Source organism: Lingula anatina, chromosome 7, assembly GCF_051362555.1.
Source record: "Lingula anatina isolate TDL-2025a chromosome 7, LinAna3.0, whole genome shotgun sequence".
In the NCBI taxonomy this organism is placed as follows: Eukaryota; Metazoa; Brachiopoda; class Lingulata; order Lingulida; family Lingulidae; genus Lingula; species Lingula anatina.
Genome location: NC_141773.1, coordinates 1,249,530 through 1,272,131, shown reverse-complemented (window position 1 = coordinate 1,272,131; position 22,602 = coordinate 1,249,530). Strand labels below are relative to the sequence as shown.

The window sequence follows — 22,602 nt, the reverse complement described above, 5'->3', positions numbered from 1 at the left end:
GCCGAATAAATATAGTAGAAGACACACTTGTCCTCATAACGCAAATGACTCCATAATGACATGATTAAAGGCAAAGTGAGCGAATTGTTTTATCAAAATGCAAAGAGTTATATTTAATAAGAATATATTTGATTTATGTTATTTTCAAAACTTCGGTAGCTTAAGTACAATTCTAGGTTAACCTTCTATTCCATCAAAAAATTGCAATTCAAAATCTTGCTCGTAAATGCGTAATGGTTACAGCCAATTATATACCATAACCAAACACCATATACATACATACATACATACATACATACATACATAACCAAATACATAACCAAACACTGAGAACGATCGAGCACAGTCTTTCTGATAACTCTAAAGGAAACATCGACATCAAATTCTTAATTTGATGCACTTCATCATTTAAAAATCTCTACATTGGTAATGATAAGTAACTGTGGAGGATATTTAGACATAAAGTTTTGATTTTGGGACATTTCTCAAACGTAGTATACGTAGTAAATAGTCCCTGGTACAGGAACTCTGCGGTTCAGGGTGCGACGATTTGATTTACAGCGCGTCAAATGAATATGTCTGTGTTTCCGCTTGCTTCGGATCCGGGTCAAGTCGGCTATATAAGCTGGTGCATCAGTTCATTTCCCAATCCAGTTTGTAAACAAGAACCTGCTCAATACAGTAATTGCAATGGAAGGCAAGTTGCTGCTAGTTGTAACTATTGCGCTATTGCTGGTGAGTAGAAAGGGGGATCTGATGTTGATAATGACTATATTGCCGTAACCAGCCGCTTATAGCTTATGTACATGTAGGTAGTGTAAGCAATTTAATTCGTTAAGCTTTTATAAACCACTAATATACTAGTATCACAGTTATCTTATTTCGAACTGATAGTGTGCAATTGAATAGAAATACCTCGCTGTAGTTGAGATATCCGTTTTAGTATGCCACATCCAAAGAAAACATATTTTCAATAGTGCTGTTTATAATAAGCATTCACGTGTCATATTCCAGGGCGCAGTGTCATGTGGACCAGCAGGTGGGCCGCCTGGTGGGGGCTACTGTCAAATAACACCACCTGGGTCACCACTGCCTTGTGAAGCCAAAATTGTAAGTATCCCTGAATTCGCTAGAACAGTAAAAGTAAATTGAATTTTTGTTTTCTGGAAATTTCAAAATTTTTCTGTTAACTAGCACGGAATATCCAAAAACGTTCATAAAATTACGACCCATAAGACCTTTTTGGGTAAGTTGTTTTATTGTTAAAGCAATATTACAAAATTCTGTTTAGTAAGTTCATCAGTTTAGTAAGAACATAGTGGGAATTTAAATAGATTTTTTACAATTGTTCATATTACGTCTAGCAATTCAAATACTTAACACAAAATTTTTAAGCATTTTATACTCACCATCTAGAGCTGTCCCGATGGCTTCCACTGCTATCCTCGTTTAATTGCCCCCCAAGTTGGCTGTCTAAGGAACGTCCCTCCAGGATGTAGGTGCAGACCACCAGGTCCCCCCGGTCCACAACCCACGTGTGTACCCAACAAGTAACTGCCAAGCAAGGTCAAGGTCAAGGACGTGCCATCAGAGAACAAAACAGAGGGAGAAAATGCTTTCTCTAGACGGGATTTTTATAATCCTAACAATGTATTTTTTAACAATGTTAAAGAAATGGAGGCAAAGCGCTAAAAGCATTTTAAAAATGCTCTCCGTGTAAAACATAATTAAACAAGTAAATAAATAAAACAATGTATTGAAATACATTTTTGACATAGATCTATATAGTTTCTGTTTGTATGAAGAATCTGCGATCTTTCTCAATAAAAAGTGCCTCCTTCATTCTTTGTTGTCGTTTTATTTAGCCATGTACATGTAGCTTTATGTTGTAGTTTGTTAGATCCAACAAGTTTGTCAGATAACACAAAGGACTTCTTTGATTTTTTTCCCTTCGGTTTGATTAATTCAAAAGTAAATCTAAACACAGCATAACCTCTTTCAAAGTTATCCAGTGAATGAGAGAAAGAGGAACAATAAAGTTTCAAACTACCTCTGTCTCAATGCACATCCCCTACCACCTTGAACTAATAAAATTAAAATATTGAAAACATGACATAAGTAATAAAACAATTATAAATAAATAAATAAATAAATGGTGAATAGACGAAGCCTACTCTGGCGACAGCTAACTGGAATTACACATACCGATACATCGCACATTAGCAAAATAATTAACAATGCAGTTCTCTGAAAGAAAGCCGGGATTCGTTTGTTTTAGGGAGTTTAACAATTTCATTGTAATTCACGTCGGTTCTCCCCACTGCTACTCACCTGTATCACAAGCCTTCAAGACAAATAATACTCTCAGAATATAATTATATGTAAACCATCAAACATAAAAATTGAAGCAAAGCACGCAAAACAACAATATCGTCGTTATAAAGTGACGGCCATTAATTTGAGAGTCAGACAGGCGCCTTTTGTAAATCAACAAATTCAAGATTGCTCGGTATAACAAGGTACACATAATGATATCCCATTTATATTACAAAGTTCTATTGCATTTCTTCATTTTCAACCAAGTAACGTTGAGGGGGCTTCATGTCGTGTAGATGAGACTTTATAGTGATAAAAAATTGCAGAATATATATAATTAACGGTAGACGAATTAAGAAAAGATAAAAAGGTTATTCACTTTTAAACATGATGTCCGTAGGATGCAAAACAAAATTATTTACAGAAACTGTCTTTGATTGTTCGCTTCGGTTATCCTAAATTAATTAATTTATTTATTTATTTATTTATTTATTTATTTATTTATTTATTTATTTATTTGTCTCAATAAAAAACATGTTCCAATGCAGATGTTGCATTGAATTACAATAAACATATCCATTCTTTCCTTCTGAGGTACTAGCTTCGAGGAATGTGTCCACAATTATTTCATAAAATTCCTTAATGACGATAAGTTATAAGCATGCGTGAACTTGGTGTATTCTTCAATTTCTCTTATTGTTATTGAAATATTGTTATTATCGTGCTCCAAATACTGTCCGTACGTGCTAATAGACACGTCTACCAAAATAGGGATACCTGGTGATGAACAAGAAAACAGTGTTGAAAGGCACCATTCTTACAGCAGTTTTACCTCAGATCATATTTAAATGGAAAGACACGCTTATCTGTGAAGGAAATGATAAATTATTGAAATGAAAAATAGGCAGTGAATTTAAAAAATGGCCGCTAAGGGATAAAACTTCGTCTGCTCCACACGTTCAAGGTAGTCTTGTCTTGATCAATCTCTGCCGAAATTTCACCGCAAGAGGTGAGTCCTGTCACAGACTGATTTCCAGCAGACGATCGCGTTTACATGTTGCATTATAAAAAAAGACTTATGTGTTCTTGGCCTCTCCAATCCTTAAAGGTATCATAACCGGGATTTCCAAACCAAATTTTCCACAATTTTTTTTCTCTACTTTCGACTCATTTATTGCTCGACTCGTACCTGGTTAGAGGATTCCCTCTTATAATGATGATCTAATACAATAAATAATAAATAATAATAATAATATTTATTTCTTATATAGCGCATTCCATTTTTTACATTTCAATGCACTTTACAAATAATTAAAAGTTTAAAAGTAACAATACTAAAATACTTTAACATTTACTAAAGCTAATAAAATTAGTTAAAGAAAGCAGAGAAAATTTATTGATATAACTTTAAAATACTACTTAAATTAACCCAAGCTCACTCTTAATGAATGATAAACAACTAAAAGGTTTAAAGGAACACTAACCATAAAATTCTTTAAAAAGATGAGTTTTAAGACAGGCTTTAAAAGTATTATAGTCACTTTCAGCTCTGATACTAAAAGGCAATTTGTTCCACAATTTTGGAGCATAAACAGTAAAAGCCCGGTCTCCATAGAATTTGTTGCATTTTCTGTCTATTTCACAGTGATTGAGTATAAAATTGTTTTCAAAAGAGTTTCTTGTTAACCTGCGTGGTTCAGATGACTGAATAAGATGTGCAATATAACCAGGTGTGTTTTCTTTGAAAGCTCTAAAAAGTATGCACAACACTTTGAATAAAATTCTTTGTTTGTTTGGCAGCCAATGCAATTCCTTTAACACTGGAGTGATATGATCCAAGCTCTGGTTCCTTATCTTTTTAAATAATCTGGCCGCTGAATTTTGAATCAATTGGATTTTCTTCAATTTGCTGTCACTCACCCCAAAAAGAATACTGTTGCAATAATCTAGTTTTGATGTAATAAAAGCATGAACTAATTTTGTAGTTGTTTCTATATTTAGTAAATTCCGAATCTTTCCTATTCTCCACAGTGAAAAAGATGCCGACTTACAAACATTGTCTATATGCTTGTCAAAGATCCCAGCTGAATCAAAAAAACACACCTAAATTTCTCGCACTGACAGATGCTTTCACAGACACATTGCCAATGCGAACATTAGTGTTAGTAGCACAGTCCTTTCTATCTTTAAATTTAGATGAAAACCAGATTATTTCCGTTTTAGTGTCATTTAGAGCCAGCTTATTTGAAAGCATCCACACCCGGATCTCATCAATACATTTCTCTATGTCTGACACTACAGAATAATCAGACCGACTATCACAAGTTACATAAATCTGAGTATCATCAGCAAAAATTGTGGTCTGAAGATTGTGCTTAGAAATGATCTCCTCAAGAGGCACCATATAGAGTGAAAAAAGTAGTGGGCCTAACACCGATCCCTGCGGAACACCATATTTCAGGGTTTCAGGGGCAGAAAGAAGGGAATTAATTTCCACTTTTTGTGTTCTTCCCTTTAAGTAAGAGCTCAACCAATCAATCGCCATTCCTGTAATGCCAAACCTGCACTGCAAACGTTGTAGTAAAATATCATGGTCAATCGTGTCGGAAGCTGCAGAAAGATCCAAAAGGACTAAGATGACATCACAGTGATTGTTTAATGAGAGCATGATATCATTGTGAACCTTTAGCAGGGCTGTTTCAGTACTATGACCCGTTCTGTAGGCTGATTGGAATTTACCATACAGAGAATGTGCTGTTAAGTAATTGTTCAGTTGCGAGAATGCCATTTTTTCCAGAAATTTACTAATGAAAGAGCAGTTGGAAATTGGTCTATAGTTTTTCAGCTCGTTTCTTTCAAGACTGCTCTTCTTTAAGAGAGGCTTTACAACAGCAGTTTTACAGAGGTCAGGAAAAATTCCAGACTCAAAAGATGTATTTGTTATTTTCATGAGTGCTGGAGAAACTGCTTCTATGCAATCCTTTACTAAGTATGTTGGCATTGGGTCCAGTGAGCAGGATTTTGCTGGCATGGCTTTCATCATGGCAACTACTTGTTCGATACTCACTTGGGTGAATTTTGTCAGTACTGTTTGAGAAGAAACTGGTGACTCTATGAGCTTTGGATCATGTTTATCTAGGGTACATCTTATGTCCTGTATCTTTTTAGTAAAGAATTGTGCAAAAACTTGAGGTAGTAAGTTTTTCTCTAAATCAGGCAGTACTCTAAGTTGGGTGGATGAAGAGTTAGAGATGTTATCAACAATTCTGAATAGGGCTTTCTGATCGGCAGAATCAATGCAATTTCGGTGGTATTCTGCTTTGCATGTGTTAAGACGAAAGTTATACTTGGATCTGGCATCTGTGAAAATCTGTTTATGTATTTCAAGTCTAGTGCCAAGCCATTTTCTTTCCAGCTTACGGATTTCAATGAAAAAGAAAAAGCTGGTATTAAATTATGTATTCATTCCTCATTCTATTCAAATATCTATCTACAAGAAAAATTTTACGTGCAGCGTGCGGTATGTTCGGTAGTTATGCAGAAGATAGTTCAAGCTGCAAGACGACACTTGACCGGGGCCGACGGGACACAGCAAACCAGATGACCTCATTGACCTCGTGCTGTGTGACACCGATGTGTCTTTGCATGAAAACCGGCACATCTAATGCAATGAAACTCTTTGTTATGCAACCATTGTTCAACCATTGTTCAACCATTAAATATTAACATAATGCTATATATTTTTTTTTTTTGAAGACTATTTTTATTTTTTTAAGATTTAAATCTCTTGTTCAAAATATAATGACAGGGTATTGATGCGCAGTGACACAAGTGCAACAATCAACTTCATAATCTGTATCATCAGTACAACAGTCTAGGGGGTCATTTAAATCCGGCTATGGACGAGGTGAAAATCGTGTCCTGAAGAGGAATATATTAATGCAATCATCAACCGGGATTTTACCATTACAAATTTACCAGTAAAACAGGAAGCAAGCGTGACTAAATCAACACAAGTTGTGCTTGCAATCCTATATAACATCCGGGTACGGGGTCATTCCCATCAGCCACAAAGTAGAACGCGGATACAGACGAATCGTGCTCATAAAGTCGGCTAAAAAAGTGTAGGATGTTTCAGAACATTATTGCCTTCTAACATGGTGGTTTCGAGAGACGCGCTAGCCTTCATTTTGGCGCTTTTCGTATCGGAACTACATAACGTAGAACAACGTGCAATCACGAAGAGAGATATCATCAACCCAGGTAATTCTTAGAAATTGTAGACCCATTCAGATAGGCACGTCCTACTAGTTTGGTCGGTTTAACTCTATGGGGGATTCCCGCTAAGTGTAATCAGTGGAATCAGCTTAAATGTACCTGTATGGCAAGGTTCCTTGAGCAGCTGGGGTAAATTAATTTTGGTAAACCACCCCCTTAGCTGCTCGACGAGGTGTGTCATTCAGTTAAGCCAAGTGCACGACCCTCCCAACTAGTACGATGTGTCTATCTAAATGCTCCCATAGTTTCATAACATAAAGTCGTTGAACAGTTCTAATTACTAAGAAGGTATTTATTAGGCAGGCCATAGAAGTGGACGAAGGGTGGAAGAATAATGGGCGATGATATACGTGAATTAAGCCACCACTATCGTACGCTACATTAAAAAAATTCTCATCTTTAAGCTATAATATTTCTCATTGATCACAATCGTTCATGAGCGGTTATTCAAAAACAGTGGGGTTCCGCCGTGAACAATCGACTGAGTGAAAGCTTACAACAAAAAATGCAACGGTCAAACTGATATTGCGTGTCTATAGTACAATGGCATTTTTAATTGGCTACATGAGTAGCCTACTGTCAATACTAATGTCTCTATTGTTGGTAAATAACGTTCTCTGATACACTTCATGGGATTTTGTTGCAATGGATATTCCTCCTCTCTGCTTATGGTCTGCACTAGTAAATGATAAGAGCATTTCTCCTACGTAGTTAGAGTACAGGGCTACTAAGTACTGGCACCCCTAGCTGTTTCCAATGACCTACATGTAGAAACTAAAACTTGAGTAACTGAGTAGTAAAAAAAGTGATCTGCGTGCTTGCGTTAAAAACAAGCTGGTAAAAATAATCTGCGTTTTTTTTTTTCTACAATACCGTGCGTATGCATTTGCAATGCGTAGCCTGGTTCTATATCGTAAAATATTCTACTTTTGACATTTGGAGACTTCTGGCAGCAGCAATTAGGTGAGGGTGGTAAGTAAGGTGCAGAATAATGGAGGCAGTGGATTGGGGCAGTAAGGGGCAGAGGTCTGGAGGCAGTGGAGGGGGGCAGTAAGGGGCAGAGGTCTAGAGGCAGTGGATTGGGGCAGTAAGGGGCAGAGGTCTGGAGGCAGTGGATTGGGACAGTAAGGGGCAGAGGTCTAGAGGCAGTGGAGGGGGGCAGTAAGGGGCAGAGGTCTGGAGGCAGTGGAGGGGGCAGTAAGGGGCAGAGGTCCGGGGGAGTGGAGGGGGCAGTAAGGGGCAGATGTCCGGGGAAGTGAAGGGGGGCTGTAAGGGGCAAAGGTCTGGGGGCAGTGGAGGGGGGCAGTTAGGGGCAGAGGTCTGGGGGCAGTGGAGGGGGCAGTAAGGGGCAGAGGTCCGGGGGAGTGGAGGGGGCTGTAAGGGGCAGAGGTCTGGGGGCAGTGGAGGGGGCAGTAAGGGGCAGAGGTCTGGAGGCAGTGGAGGGGGGCAGTAAGGGGCAGAGGTCTGGAGGCAGTGGAGGGGGCAGTAAGGGGCAGAGGTCTGGAGGCAGTGGAGGGGGGCAGTAAGGGGCAGAGGTCTGGAGGCAGTGGAGGGGGGCAGTAAGGGGCAGAGAACTGGTGGCAGTGGAGGGGAGCAGTAAGGGGCAGAGGTCTGGAGGCAGTGGAGGGGGGGCAGTAAGGGGCAGAGGTCTGGAGGCAGTGGAGGGGGGCAGTAAGGGGCAGAGGTCTGGAGGCAGTGGAGGGGGGCAGTAAGGGGCAGAGGTCTGGAGGCAGTGGAGGGGGGCAGTAAGGGGCAGAGATCTGGAGGCAGTGGAGGGGGCAGTAAGGGGCAGAGGTCTGGAGGCAGTGGAGGGGGCAGTAAGGGGCAGAAGTCTGGAGGCAGTGGAGGGGGGCAGCAAGGGGCAGAAGTCTGGAGGAAGTGGAGGGGGGCAGTAAGGGGCAAAGGTCTGGGGGCAGTGGAGGGGGGCAGTAAGGGGCAAAGGTCTGGGGGCAGAGGAGGGGGGCAGTAAGGGGCAGAAGTCTGGGCAGAAGGAAGGGCAGGGACAGTGGTGGAGCAGTAATGGGGGAGAGCAGGAAGAAAAACACGGGTAAAAATATTTACACTGAAAAAGCAGTAAAATATAAAAATGGACGTTCAAATGTATTAACGAGCAGCTTTAAGGCTGCTTCCGGTTCCTCCCTGGCAACTAATGTCCGTTTATAACGCAAATAGCCGCGATCAACTAACCTAGCTGTACCTATTGTACAGATTCCAGAATAGGGTAACCTCTGTTTTCGTGGTAAAGAGAATTTATTATATTCCTATCAGTTGTTTACAATGTACTTATTATGAAATATGAATACCATACGAACACTTGCTATCATTTTGCCATTTGTCACACCAGAGTTATTTTTATCATTTTTAGATGTAGTTATTATAGCATCATATAATTTGAATTTAATCATCTAGCTTCCTGTGGCTTTCCAAACCTTCCAAGGACAAGGCGTCTTATTCCACAGACTACCTCAAGGATCATTGGCGGTATCGAGACAGAGCCGTTTATATGGCCTTGGATGACTTACATTGAGATAATTGACGGATTATTCTGTAGTGGTTTCTGTGGAGGGAGTCTGATATCACCGCAGTGGGTGCTCACGGCAGCACACTGTGTATATACCAGGTAACATCATTGGGGGATAATTATTATTATTATTATTATTATTATTATTATTATTATTATTATTATTAAATTAGCCATTTGTGAATAAAACATAAGACATTAAGAAGATTAAATTAAGGTAAGAGCCGTTTTTGTAATTAATATTTCTTTAGACCTACAGCTTAAAGGGATGTGTTTATCGACAGACATTCGATAAACATGAATTTACGTTTCAATTAGACATACATCAAATAGCCAGTCGAAGGACATTTTTATCAGGCAAAGTAAGTACAAAATCATTGAGCTTCAAGCCCATCCTGCTTGCTCCCATGTTGTACTAGTAGGAGAGCAAGACGCATGTCATGTTTGTTCTTATCTGGTTTGTCACGAGTTTAAATTTACAAATGGGCTTATATAGTGCTTTATATGTGTTGCGTGTGTGCGTACGTGCGTGCGTGCGTGCATGTGTGTGTGGGGGGGGGGGGGTGCGCCAGTGTGTCAGAATATGATTTTGATTAATACTTGTACCTTTCCTTTGTTTCATGACATAGCGGGTTGCGACATTGCCCATATCGAAAGAGGCTCCCAACTGAGTTCACTGTCCATTTTGCCGTCCATGACGTACAGAATAAGCTTCTAAACCCTGGATACGCGAACAGAACAGTGGCCGAGATCATAGACCATCCACAATTCAGCAGAGACCGTTTCACAGACTACTTGCGGAATGATCTGGCTTTACTTCGGCTGTCGTCCCCCGTCACCTACAGTCAGGACATAGGCCCCATATGTCTGCCGGCTGACACGGAGATCGTGGATGACAGGACCAAGTGTAAAGTCGCTGGATGGGGGGATACAATAGGGGACCCTGGTAACTCTCTCTCTCTCTCTCTCTCTCTCTCTCTCTCTCTCTCTCTCAATATGATATCGTAAAATCATATGGTGTATAACTATAAAAAAGTATATATTTCATTTAGAATATTCATTAGGTCTACAGCTCTTGATAACTTGAAATAAGTTGAAATGGAATAAGCATCTGCATTCAAAATAGTTCTAAGACGAGTATTTAGAGGTCATGGCATAACGTAATAAAAATCCTTAATTATTTCAAACTCTCTCTATTTTTGCAGCTATTTTTCAGTCCAGCAGGAAGCTACAGGAAGTGGACCTGGACTATATGTCCACCCCTGCCTGCAGAACCAGTTCCTGGTATAGTTTCCCGATAACGGATGACATGATATGTGCCACAGCTAAAAACAAGGACACGTGTGGGGTAAGTCACGTGACCTAATATCTAACTTTATTCTGTGCGTTTATCTACATGTACATGCAGCTGTGAAAAAATTTGCTCCTACAGTAAAGGGACATCTTCTTGTTGGATGTGTAGCTGTGTGCTTGCGTGCGCGCACATGCAAGTGATTGGTATGTTGCATGTCTGCTCAATGACTCGTATGTATTTAAAGGGATAACAACCGCATGCATGAGATTTATATTTCACAAAAAATACATTGTAAACAATTCACCGAAATATAATTCCACTTTACCACCAAAACAGCGGTTATCGCATTTATTCTGCAATCTGTATTTGTCATCAGACCATGTTGACCTTCATAGATGCTTTACCTTAGTAATAATCTCTTAAGAGATTAGGAGATTATTACATAAATGTAAGTTTAAAAAAACATAGACTAGCTTTGAATGTCGGGATAGATTTATTAACCATTGTTAAGTATTATAAGAAATATAAGTAAATGGGGAAATCGTCGTTTAACCCAGAAACATCCATTTTAGGCCAAAACGAACGATTGCTATCCCACGAGGAACATATTGTTGTTACCTCCGACAAGGAGGCTATGTTTTCACATTTGTTTGTCTGTCTGTCTGTCTGTCTGTCCGTTTGCCTGTCTGCACCATGTACCTATGTTTCCAGGGAGACTCTGGCGGACCCTTGGCGTGCAACTTTACAGTCAATGGACGCGAGGTTTGGAGACAGGTGGGAATTGTGAGTTTTGGCGATTCCTACTGCGGCAACAACGTTCACTATCCGGGAGTGTACACCAACCTGGGCAAGTACTATGACTGGATACGAGACACGGTAATTTAGCACCGGGGGTGACCGTGTGTGTGTGTGTGTGTGTGGGGGGGGGGGGGGGGGGGCACAGCAGTGTGGCGAGGGGCGGGGGTCGTAAATGGTGGGGGGGGGGGTCGAAGTGGGTGGGAAATTGCTTGGCTTTTTTCGATTTGATGGTTATTTTATTTATCTGTTTATTATAGTTGTAACAATTAATGTTGTTGTCGTTTTGTTGTTGATGTTGTAGTTAATTTTATGTTGCTGTCTTTGTTGTTCTGAGAATGAGAATTGGGATGAGTTTTCCTCCCAAGCTAAGGTAGATGAGCTTGTCCGCATTGCCCCCCCCCCCCCCTACATTGAGTAACACATTGAATAGCTCATATAATGACTTTAAGTTATATCTTTCGACAAATACCTTATAATTAAAAAGAACAACCGAGATTTTAAGTTTTGCCATCTGTTACCTATATGAGTGGTGCAGATGGCGAGCCACCAACAATACTAAACTGCAAGGTTCCATGTTACAAGATGGTAAATCCCGTCTTGAATGAAACATCAATAATTTGGTACAAAGAGCGCCACCTATGGTTATTTATGTTTTCTAGATGACCCATTATTTTACTGGATTTATTTCGGTTCAAGAGTAAATAATGTCTGATGTTTTTAGAATATTAAATATAATATAATATAATATAATATAATATAATATAATATAATATAATATAATATAAAATTCTCTTCCAGACAAACCTCGCGCTTGGTAAGCATTTACAAAATTGAAAAGCATGAGAAATCGTTATTGAATATTACAATTCAAGACGAATTCAGGACGTATCATGGATTTTTATTATTATGAGAACCATTTTGTTCTCCAATACTTTAAAAAATTGCACTGCACGACATGATTTATAAGGTTTACCTTACTCGTGAAACGGTGCTTAACTATGCAACGTAATTTTGTAATATCAAGGCCTATGCGAACATTTTGGTCTTCCTTCTGATACAAACATTTGTGTAATGAAATTGACGTCCTGGTGCAGTTTTAACTATTTAAAAATAGAAAATAATAATCTCTCCTCTCAGCACTGAATATTTTGAGTAGAGATCGAAATGATAAAGGAATAAGACAGTATTATAGTTGATATTTAATGTATATTAGACTGCGCCAAGTTTGGATGTGAGCAGTACTGTAGTCAACTTGACCGGCGATATGCCCCCACGTGTTTGTGTATGGAGGGTTACGTCCTGGACCAGAACGGGCGAAACTGTACAGGTACGGACAAAAGTTGCCATTTCTTAACCTCTTAATCTGTTTTTTAGTTCTTAGTTTCTAAATTTTTTTAGAAATTCTCGCAATAGAAATACTGGTAGAGTGTTTAACTTGTGAGGGTAATTAGTTTTGACATTAAAGACTCTTTTCAGCAGTTTTGTAGACCGTAATTTTCACAGCAGTTTTGGGTCGTGAAAACTTTTGTGATAAAAGATAAATAGCTGAAACTACCATGAAAATTAATTGATTTTGATATAAAAATATATAACGCGCATTGTATATGCCTTAAAAGATGTAGTCTTTGGAGGTTGTAAAGTACATTGAAATGCCACATTACGCAAATATAGATGTTTCAATGGCAGTAGGCCTACTAAATCTCGTTTGCAACGAAAGAAATGCAAAAGCTGAACATATATAACATCTCAACCAAAACAATTATGGCTAATATATAATAAGTCCATCTGAGCGAGACTTCGATTGAAATAAAACGCTAGGCATATATTTTAGTGACCTACCGTCCAATAATTTCAGATATAAATGAATGCGGGGTGAACAATGGCGGCTGTGAAGACATGTGTATAAACGAGGAAGGCGGCTACAGGTGTGCCTGCTTTCCCTCACGAGTACTGAGTAACGATGGTCTCCGGTGTGCAGGTGCGAGTATAGAGCTAAAAAACATTTACATTAATTTCTATTTAGGGCAGTTGTGTCTGAATGTGGCAGACATATGAATTATTTATCGCATGAGATGACGAAGTCTAATTAGCACATCTTGTAGAAATAAATCATAGAGTAACACAGCTGTATTTTTTTATATTATGAGATGAAAAAGGTCTTACATTGTATCAGCGCATCTTATTTGTATAAGTAAATCACCCAGTAACACAGCTGCATTTCAAAGAAAACCACTTTTTTGCCATTTTAGGTTATTTAGAAATTATATTTTAAACTTGAATAAAATATTTCTCCATTGCTACTATCGACTTTTTTTTTCTTCAATTTTACTCCGTCAGATAACATCACCATTCACTGCCCATCACCACCTAAGCCTCAGAATGGCAATGTCACGTGCAAAGAAAACCCGCCATTTACGCCAGGCGCCATCTGCGACCAGGAGTGCCACCCCGGGTTTGAATCTACAGATGACCCCGTTCTTGAATGCAATGAACATGGCATATGGGAGCAAGGAGCGATAACATGTAGAGGTAGGCATCATTTGCCATAGAATGCATGTGCCATAAGCAAAGAAGATATATGTGTTACGATCAGTTGGTTTACAATACCTTTCATTTTCAAGTTTATTATTTTATTAAAAAAAATTAAAATTTGTCTCAATTTCATAAATAATTACTGCCTTTCGTGCATCACTTGTAGGCCTATCATTAGATATTTGCACCAGTTCTTCACTTCTTTCTAAGTTTCCAATATTACGTCTATTACTTTATGAAAAAATCATAAATCTATACCAAACCCTTTTTCATAATCCGTTACAAAAAAAAAACAATCTTCTTGTAGATAAAAACGAATGCCTTGTTGACAATGGTGGCTGTGACCAAGACTGCTTTAACACTATTGGTGGAGTTGAATGTGGTTGCCTAGCAACGGGATTCACACTTCAACCGGATGGAAAAACGTGCAAGGGTAAATACCATGTTTACAGCTTGCAGCTATCACGAGCTAAAAGATACTAAGTTTAAAGATACTAGAAAGTCTCGATAGTCCGGAGGCTCATTGGTCCGAAGGTTTATTGGTCCAAAAAATGGTAACATTTTCATCGTTTTTTTTAATCAAGGGTTCATTGGTCCGAAGGTTCTATAGTGAACATTCGGACCAATGAACCTTCGGACTATTGCTAAGGCCCCCAAAATACTCTCTAAATGACCCAAGGAGGCTTATAAAAATGAGAAACTGTTATATGAATTAAGTAATATTTCTTCAGTATTTCCTGATGAAGATGTTCTGTTAGACATCGAAATATTGGAGGTAAACCGCTGTGATATGTGACTTCCAAGATTGCCTGTCAACATCATATTTCTTATCATCAACACAGGAGCTGTCTTTTTTTTCGTATTTCAGATACAGACCCCCCATATTTCAGTCAGTGTCCAAGCGAAATAACCGCCCGAGCCTCAGCGGGAGAAAAAGAAGCGACAGTGGACTTAAGTAACAATGTGGCGTACACGGATAACGTTAACGCACGCCTCATCAGTGGCACACGGCCGGGTCCGCGGACATTTGAGATCGGCGTCCATGTTGTGACTTTCGTTGTGGCAGACGACAGTGGCAACACAGCTCAGTGTAATGTCACTGTGGTTATACAAGGTGCGGTTAAATGCACGAAAAAACTGACAGACTTATATGACAGAAGTTTGTATTTTCTGGAAAATTCAATTCCTCACATTTCCATTTATCACCAAAACCGTTCACAGAATTACGACCTATAAAACCGTTTTACAGTTATAAGTTTTTAAATGTTAAGTCATTCTCGTAATGGACAGTAAAAGTGGAGATTTAGAACAGGGACAGGGGTCTATAGATTGAATTTTTTCATTGATTTTTTCAATAACGGGAAAATCACTGAAAATTCCCAGAAAATTCGTTTTTGCTGTCTTACGTTTTGGTATGCCTTAAAGCCTTTTTTTTTTTACCTTCCTTTTTTCCTTTAATTTCTTTCTTTCTTTCTTGGGGGGGGGGGGGCGATGGAGTTTAATTCTTTAATTTCACTAAAAAGAAGAAATTAACAAGACTAAATTCACGTTCCGTTTACAGCATCGTAAATACGTTGTCGGGGATCTTCAAAGATTAAAGTCATATAGACTAATAGTTAAAATTGTGCATTTATTGTTATGTTCTCTACGTGACATCGGCAGCTTTGGTGTCTGTTTTGGTCAGATAAAGATCCCTCGTTAAAGGATGGATCTTTTTGTCCCACAATAAATGCAATGAAGAACGAAACCTTGCAAAATCATTATATATCAAGATATGGAAAGAGTATATCATTTCTATTTGCCAGATAAAGAAAAACCCACCATAAGAAACTGTCCTGGGCCGATAACTAAGCAGGTAGAACAAGGCAGGAAAGTGTTGGTAAGTTTGTCACGGTTCTTTTTAAAGTAGTGTCTAAAAGAATCAAATATAGTGATGTCAACTCAAAAAAAAAAAAACGATTTCCTACATTTTTGGCTCAGCAATACAGCTTGGTCCCAAACCAGCATTGTCCCTTCTCATAAATAATTGTTGCTATGGCTACGGCTAAAACGATATTTCATTGTTGAATTACAAACACTTCTACAAATACATGTAGTTCACTGACCTTCTTATTACTTTGTATTAGATGGTTGGCATCATTCATTTCCATTTGTGAAAATAAAGATTTAGGTCAATTTTTAAACTTAAAACACCGAAAGTTGATTGTACGTTGAGACCAAAAATGTTGGTTTTCTTCAATTTAGGAAAACACTGCAAGAGCCATTGAATTTTGATCAAAAACATTATCGAATAATTTCTTCTTAGAGAAAAAAGTGAATTATTTCATTTATGTGAATCATTTATTTATTTTTTTCTTGTTTTATCTTGAAGTTCAGACCGACATTCACGTTTTGACGTTCTTTTCTAAAACTTCTCCAGTTTCGAATTCTCCATGAGAAAAGGACTAAACTGTAGGTGGCGCCACAGAGTGGTAATTTACAGAGGACTCTCATATTCAGAGTAGGCCTATTAACATTCATTATGCTAAATTCAGGTGACCTGGAACGACCTGGGTATATCCGACAACTCTGGACATTTCAGTATAGTTGACAATATACCTGATGGTCAACTGTTTCCTGTTGGAGTTTACTGGGCGAGATATACCGTAACAGACGGCAGTGGAAACACGAACACCTGTACATTTAGGGTGAAAGTCAAACACAGTAAGTTACAAGTTTTCTTTGTGGCTTTTTTACTAGATGCAATTACTCGAAAAAACTTAATTATTGTGTCCTTTTTCAAAAATACAGTATACTGCTTTGGGTTATTTTTCTTTCTATAAACGCCAGCAGCCGTTATAATGATGCATATGTGCGTGTTAGAGCTTGTTAAAACATAGCCTAAGAAGCAATTTCATGAAAATCTCAGAAATGTTCCCTTAATCGCTGAAGCACCACAATTCAAAACCTTTTGAGAAAATTGCCATCAATTAAAGTAAGCGAAGAAATTCTCAAACTATTCTTTGTGGACTCGGCAACGACAGAGCAATACATTTTAAATTTGATGTCGCAAACTTGTACCACAGGAAAATTATTTTTTCTATTCTTTCAGGAAACCACGCAAGTTGCCCTGAGCTGCGGTCCCCAGCAAACGGCAAAATAGAATGTTCATACTGGGGATTCAGGAAATATTGTTATTTTCATTGTAACAGTGGATATACCTCGCCCGTAGTGGGGCAGTTTTTTGTCTGTTCTCCGCAGGGGGACTGGAAGCCGTCAACCAGTATCCCCGACTGCACCTGAGCTTATACGCTTAGCGGACTCTGTATATAGAAACGGCATTTATTAGCTATAGACTACATAGGTTGGCGTTGGCGCGGTAGGCCTACACGTCTCCACGCGAAAAATCGCAAAAGTTGACGCACCTACTAGTACTATATTCGGAGTTACCTCTTTCGTATTATATGACTATTACCACCGAATGTCTTCTCTAATAACTTTGCATTGTGCTGTCTTGACATCCTTTTGTTTTCTACTTTCGATATTTGTACAAATTAAAATTATTTTTGCCTTTTAAAATGTTGGTTATGTTGCCTTTAAATATTTTCTATCCCTAAAGTGGAAAAAATATTTTGCCTTTTTGTTGTTGTTGTTATAAAAAAAAGTTATGGTCGGACTCCGATAAAATTTTGAGGAAAGGTCAGAAATTGGCTACATTAAAATTGATTAGATTCTGGTGATGGTCTGTGAATTAATTCACAGTTCTAGTTATATAGCCATATTTGAAATACCTTGGTGGAGGTCTGCGCTCTGTGAGTGCTTTTCTAATTTTATTACTTTAATAGAAAATCTGAAGGCATTTAACACTATTACATGTATTATTATTATTATTATTATTATTATTATTATTATTAGTGGCGCGTTAAAGAGGCATAAATAATATATCATCAGCTAGATGTGTTGTACCGGTATACTCATTCTTTAAAGTATTTTACAAACGGATTTTGCAAGCACACGCATTATTGTAACTGGCTGCAGATTTTTGCTTTAAAATACAATTACTTTAAGTATGAGCCATTTTTAAACATTTGAATCCAGAGCATTTGATAAAATCGATGTGCATGCAACGATGCTATATTCTCCTCAATATATGTGTGCCCTTCAAATGGTGACTCAAAAAAAAACAAAATATATTTGCTCATCACGCTAATTAAAAGCAGGCTAACTAACGAGTTCATTAATTAACCCCCCCCCCCCCCCCCCCAAAAAAAAAAAAAAAAAAAAAAAAAAAAAAAAAACACTCCTGACACACTTAAAAGTCGTGTTACCTCCCATTTCTATTTTTAAACACGTGGAGATTCCTTATTTGACCTACATACATTGGCCTCGTTTTGACATTGCTGCTGTTAAAGATGGCAGCCTCCAGAGGAGGCGAGTGGTAGGAGAGAGACAGAATGAGTAGGCCTACCACATATTCTGTGCACGGTAAAGCAGGAAGTAAGGGAATGGCACAAGTGGTAAGTATATTGGGGATGGTCATACTTCAACTCTGCATTTAATTATCATAATCACCGATCGGTCTTGGTTCTGGCAGGACAAGAAATACCGGTGACATGCATATTACGTACTCTAAGACAGAGTACAAATAAAGACCCAAGTTTGCCCAATGTTAGTGTTTCGATCGATTGGTTGATTGATAGTACAGTGTACATTGGTTTGCGTTCAACCTTACAGAATTTCCGTATGCCATCATACATGTAGCTAGCATGGAGGGCATCCTTTGTTTTTCACGAACGTTACAACTTAGAAACCCGAGGCAAAAAGATCAACACAGAATACCCGTTTATTTTATCGTCGTTTTCTACCTGCCTGTTCTAATTATTTCTTTCAGGTGAACACCAAGAAGCACGAAATTGAAGTCTTGCAAGAAGAACTGAGGTCTTTGAAACCGGGAGCTGTAAGCCATTTTGCTTTTTATATTCATATGGGTTTATAAACTAGCTAATAATAATAATAATAATAATAATAATAATAATAATAATAATATATGCAGCAATGTAAGCAGGGGAGTAAAACACAAACGGGATTTTTACAACAAAATAGGTTTCATGAGACGCATAAGCTTCTAGTAGCCTTCAAGAAACAACAGACAAAATAATACACTTATAATGAATTAACAAACAATGGAAATGTATGTAAATGCTGAAGCAATCAATCCACAAATAATATGAATAGTGGCACAAACAAACGCCTTTAATTTCATGTGACACTGCAATGTTTGGAATAAATTTGAAACATCACTCACAGAATCTGAATTTTGGTGTTCTAATCCTAGTCTTTTGTTTAATTTTTTTTTTTTTCAGAGTTTAAGGGACTTTGTAAAAAAATTCTTTTAATTTTCAGAAAGTTTACAAGCAGCAACCAAACAGCAACATATTTTTCTGCTCAGACAGAGAGAAAGAATTGGCCAGCTGTAAAAGTGAGTTTTCTTCTTTAATTAAAGTTCATGCCGAGTGATATATAGGGCATGTCATTCAGGTCTTGAAAAAATATATTGTAGAGGTTATTATACTGAACATCAAGTGAAAATGATTCATGTTATTTTTTTGTTTAATGTTGCAGAAAAAATAATGTAATACATGAAGCATTGAATAATAATGTTTAGGTTACTTTAAATTGTAATTACTGTTCCTTGTAGCTAAAATTAAAGCTTATTTATAGATACATACTAAAATTAAAGTTTATATATACAAATTATATTTTCTTTGACATTAGAAATCTTAGATGACATAAGAGAGAAATGTGAAGCTGTGACTGAGGATGACAAGTAGCGACTGGAATTCTACTATAACTGGTCAGCAAGATTGAAGAACTTATTATTGTACCACCAGCGTTAGCGCTGGCGGTACACATGGTTTTAGTCCCGTCCGGATCGTTCCGCTGGCTCCGCCGGCTCCTGCGGCTCCGCCGGCTCCGCCGGCTCCGCCGGATGGCTACCGTTACCGCTTCTCCTCCTAGACGGTAAGGGCCCCTGTACCCATCTCTTGGATTTAGGTCACCTATAATCTCAACTCGTTCCACGTAAAATTTGGGCTTTGTCAGTTTTGGGGTCTAGGTGTGGCACTCATTACAATGCACCCTTGTCTAAAAATGGCAAAATTAAATGCTAATTATCTACCCTACAGAAGGAATTATGGGAAAAATTTCTACAGACGGCTTTCCAAAAGTCATATGTGTAGATTTCAAATATGCCCTTGGATTTGACCTTTGACCTTTATTTCAAGGTCAAACGGGCCAAAATTTTCAAAAAAATGAATTTTTTTACGAAAAAATAATTATTTGCCCTGTTATTCAGACACCACACAGACTTAACCAATAATATTATTGGAAAGTGTAACCCTTCAGGTCATCTTTCATCTCCGTGAATTTGGGGTCAATCGGTGCATTTTCACGGGAGTAGCGGCCATAAGATACCGAAACTGAAAACTGTCTCTAATTCGGGAACCGTTAATGCTAGAGACCCATTCTTTTTTGCATTTTGTAGAGCATGTAAAGCCCAACACTGGGGGTGGTCTCGTTTTTTTTGTATTCCATACGGTTTTCAAGTTACACTGTATCAAAAAGTACATATTGGTGGTGAAAGCAAAATGTGCAGTACGGTAATGGATAATAAATTTTGAACTCCGGAAAAATAAAACATAAGGCTTGGCAAAGCAGACAACTTGTGGTCAAAAATGACATTATTTCATCAAATTTGAACATCTGGAACTTCAGAGCACCTCCCATTTCAAGAATTTTGACCAAAATGACCTTTTCTTTATTTTAATTAATTTTTTCTGTACGAAATTTATGGCACATTATGGTAACTCCAAAATTATAACATTTAGTCCCTTATATCTCCAAAACTGGCAGAGATAGGTCCATAGTTACTATTGAAGTTGATTAGGAAGTCATATACTGGCAATCTAAATGTGACCTTAAAATTGACCTTTGACCTACTTTTCACCATGAACTGAACTTTGCAAATTTTGCTTCCCCTTTATCTCCAAAACTGGCAGAGATAGGTCCATAGTTACTATTGAAGTTGAATAGGAAGTCATATACTGGCAATCTAAATGTGACCTTAAAATTGACCTTTGACCTACTTTTCACCATGAACTGAACTCTGCTAAATTCTTTCTCTTTTAACTCCAAACCTGGCAGAGATAGGTCCATAGTTACTATTGAACTTGAATAGGAAGTCATATACTGGCAATCTAAATGTGACCTTAAAATTGACCTTTGACCTACTTTTCACCATAAACTGAACTATGCAAATTTTGCTTCCCTTTTATCTCCAAAACTGGCAGAGATAGGTCCATATTTACTATTGAAGTTGAATAGGAAGTCATATACTGGCAATCTAAATGTGACCTCAAAATTGACCTTTGACCTACTTTTCACCATGAAGTGAACTTTGCAAATTTTGGTTCCCTTTTATCTCCAAAACTGGCAGAGATAGGTCCATAGTTACTATTGAACTTGAATAGGAAGTCATATATTGGCAATCTAAATGTGACCTTGAAATTGACCTTTGACCTACTTTTCACCATGAACTGAACTTTGCAAATTTTGGTTCCCTTTTATTTCCAAAACTGGCAGAGATAGGTCCATAGTTACTATTGAAGTTGGAAGTCATATACTGGCAATCTAAATGTGACCTTGAAATTGACCTTTGACCTACTTTTCACCACGAAGTGAACTTTGCAAATTTTGGTTCCCTTTTATCTCCAAAACTGGCAGAGATAGGTCCATAGTTACTATTGAAGTTGAATAGGAAGTCATATACTGGCAATCCTAATGTGACCTTAAAATTGACCTTTGACCTACTTTTCACCATGAACTGAACTTTGCAAATTTTGCTTCCCTTTTATCTCCAAAACTGGCAGAGATAGGTCCATAGTTACTATTGAAGTTGAATAGGAAGTCATATACTGGCAATCTAAATGTGACCCTGAAATTGACCTTTGACCTACTTTTCACCGTGAACTGAACTTTGCAAATTTTGCTTCCCTTTTATCAACAAAACTGGCAGAGATAGGTCCATAGTTGCTATTGAACATGAATAGGAAGTCATATACTGGCAATCTAAATGTGACCTTGAAATTGACCTTTGACCTACTTTTCACCATGAAGTGAACTTTGCAAATTTTGGTTCCCTTTTATCTCCAAAACTGGCAGAGATAGGTCCATAGTTACTATTGAACTTGAATAGGAAGTCATATATTGGCAATCTAAATGTGACCTTGAAATTGACCTTTGACCTACTTTTCACCATGAACTGAACTTTGCAAATTTTGCTTCCCTTTTATCTCCAAAGTTACGCTGTATCAAAAAGTACATATTGGTGGTGAAAGCAGAATGTGCAGTACGGTAATGGATAATAAATTTTGAACTCCGGAAAAATAAAACATAAGGCTTGGCAAAGCAGACAACTTGTGGTCAAAAATGACATTATTTCATCAAATTTGAACATCTGGAACTTCAGAGCACCCCCATTTCAAGAATTTTGACCAAAATGACCTTTTCTTTATTTTTATTAATTTCTTCTGTAGGAAATTTATGGCACATTATGGTAACTCCAAAATTATAACATTTAGTCCCTTATATCTCCAAAACTGGCAGAGATAGGTCCATAGTTACTATTGAAGTTGAATAGGAAGTCATATACTGGCAATCTTACTGTGACCTTGAAATTGACCTTTGACCTACTTTTCACCATGAACTGAACTTTGCAAATTTTTCTTCCCTTTTATCTCCAAAACTGGCAGAGATAGGTCCATAGTTACTATTGAACTTGAATAGGAAGTCATATACTGGCAATCTAAATGTGACCTTAAAATTG

General features: G+C 37.9%; 2 protein-coding genes and 1 long non-coding RNA gene across 3 annotated transcripts; all 3 read left to right on the top strand.

Annotated features, from left to right (window-relative positions):
* Positions 1–588: 588 nt before the first annotated feature.
* LOC147760581 (uncharacterized) lies at positions 589–1,842 on the top strand. The gene is made up of 3 exons (XR_015335401.1): positions 589–735; positions 1,015–1,110; positions 1,417–1,842. It is a non-coding gene; the product is annotated as an uncharacterized LOC147760581 (long non-coding RNA).
* A 4,473-nt stretch (positions 1,843–6,315) lies between these two features.
* LOC106165169 (uncharacterized) lies at positions 6,316–17,297 on the top strand. The gene is made up of 14 exons (XM_013543270.3): positions 6,316–6,579; positions 9,004–9,214; positions 9,745–10,061; positions 10,321–10,463; positions 11,121–11,285; positions 12,006–12,021; positions 12,421–12,534; positions 13,063–13,185; positions 13,545–13,736; positions 14,047–14,172; positions 14,608–14,853; positions 15,545–15,618; positions 16,274–16,442; positions 16,831–17,297. Exons 1-14 carry the CDS (start codon positions 6,474–6,476, stop codon positions 17,019–17,021), a joined length of 2,193 nt encoding a protein of 730 aa, XP_013398724.2. The 5' UTR covers positions 6,316–6,473; the 3' UTR covers positions 17,022–17,297.
* An 823-nt stretch (positions 17,298–18,120) lies between these two features.
* On the top strand, positions 18,121–21,356 carry LOC112042662 (ASNSD1 upstream open reading frame protein-like). The gene is made up of 4 exons (XM_087017709.1): positions 18,121–18,235; positions 18,610–18,675; positions 19,122–19,197; positions 19,494–21,356. The coding sequence occupies exons 1-4, from the start codon at positions 18,173–18,175 to the stop codon at positions 19,547–19,549; spliced, it is 261 nt and encodes an 86-aa protein (XP_086873835.1). The 5' UTR covers positions 18,121–18,172; the 3' UTR covers positions 19,550–21,356.
* The last annotated feature ends 1,246 nt before the right edge of the window (positions 21,357–22,602 follow it).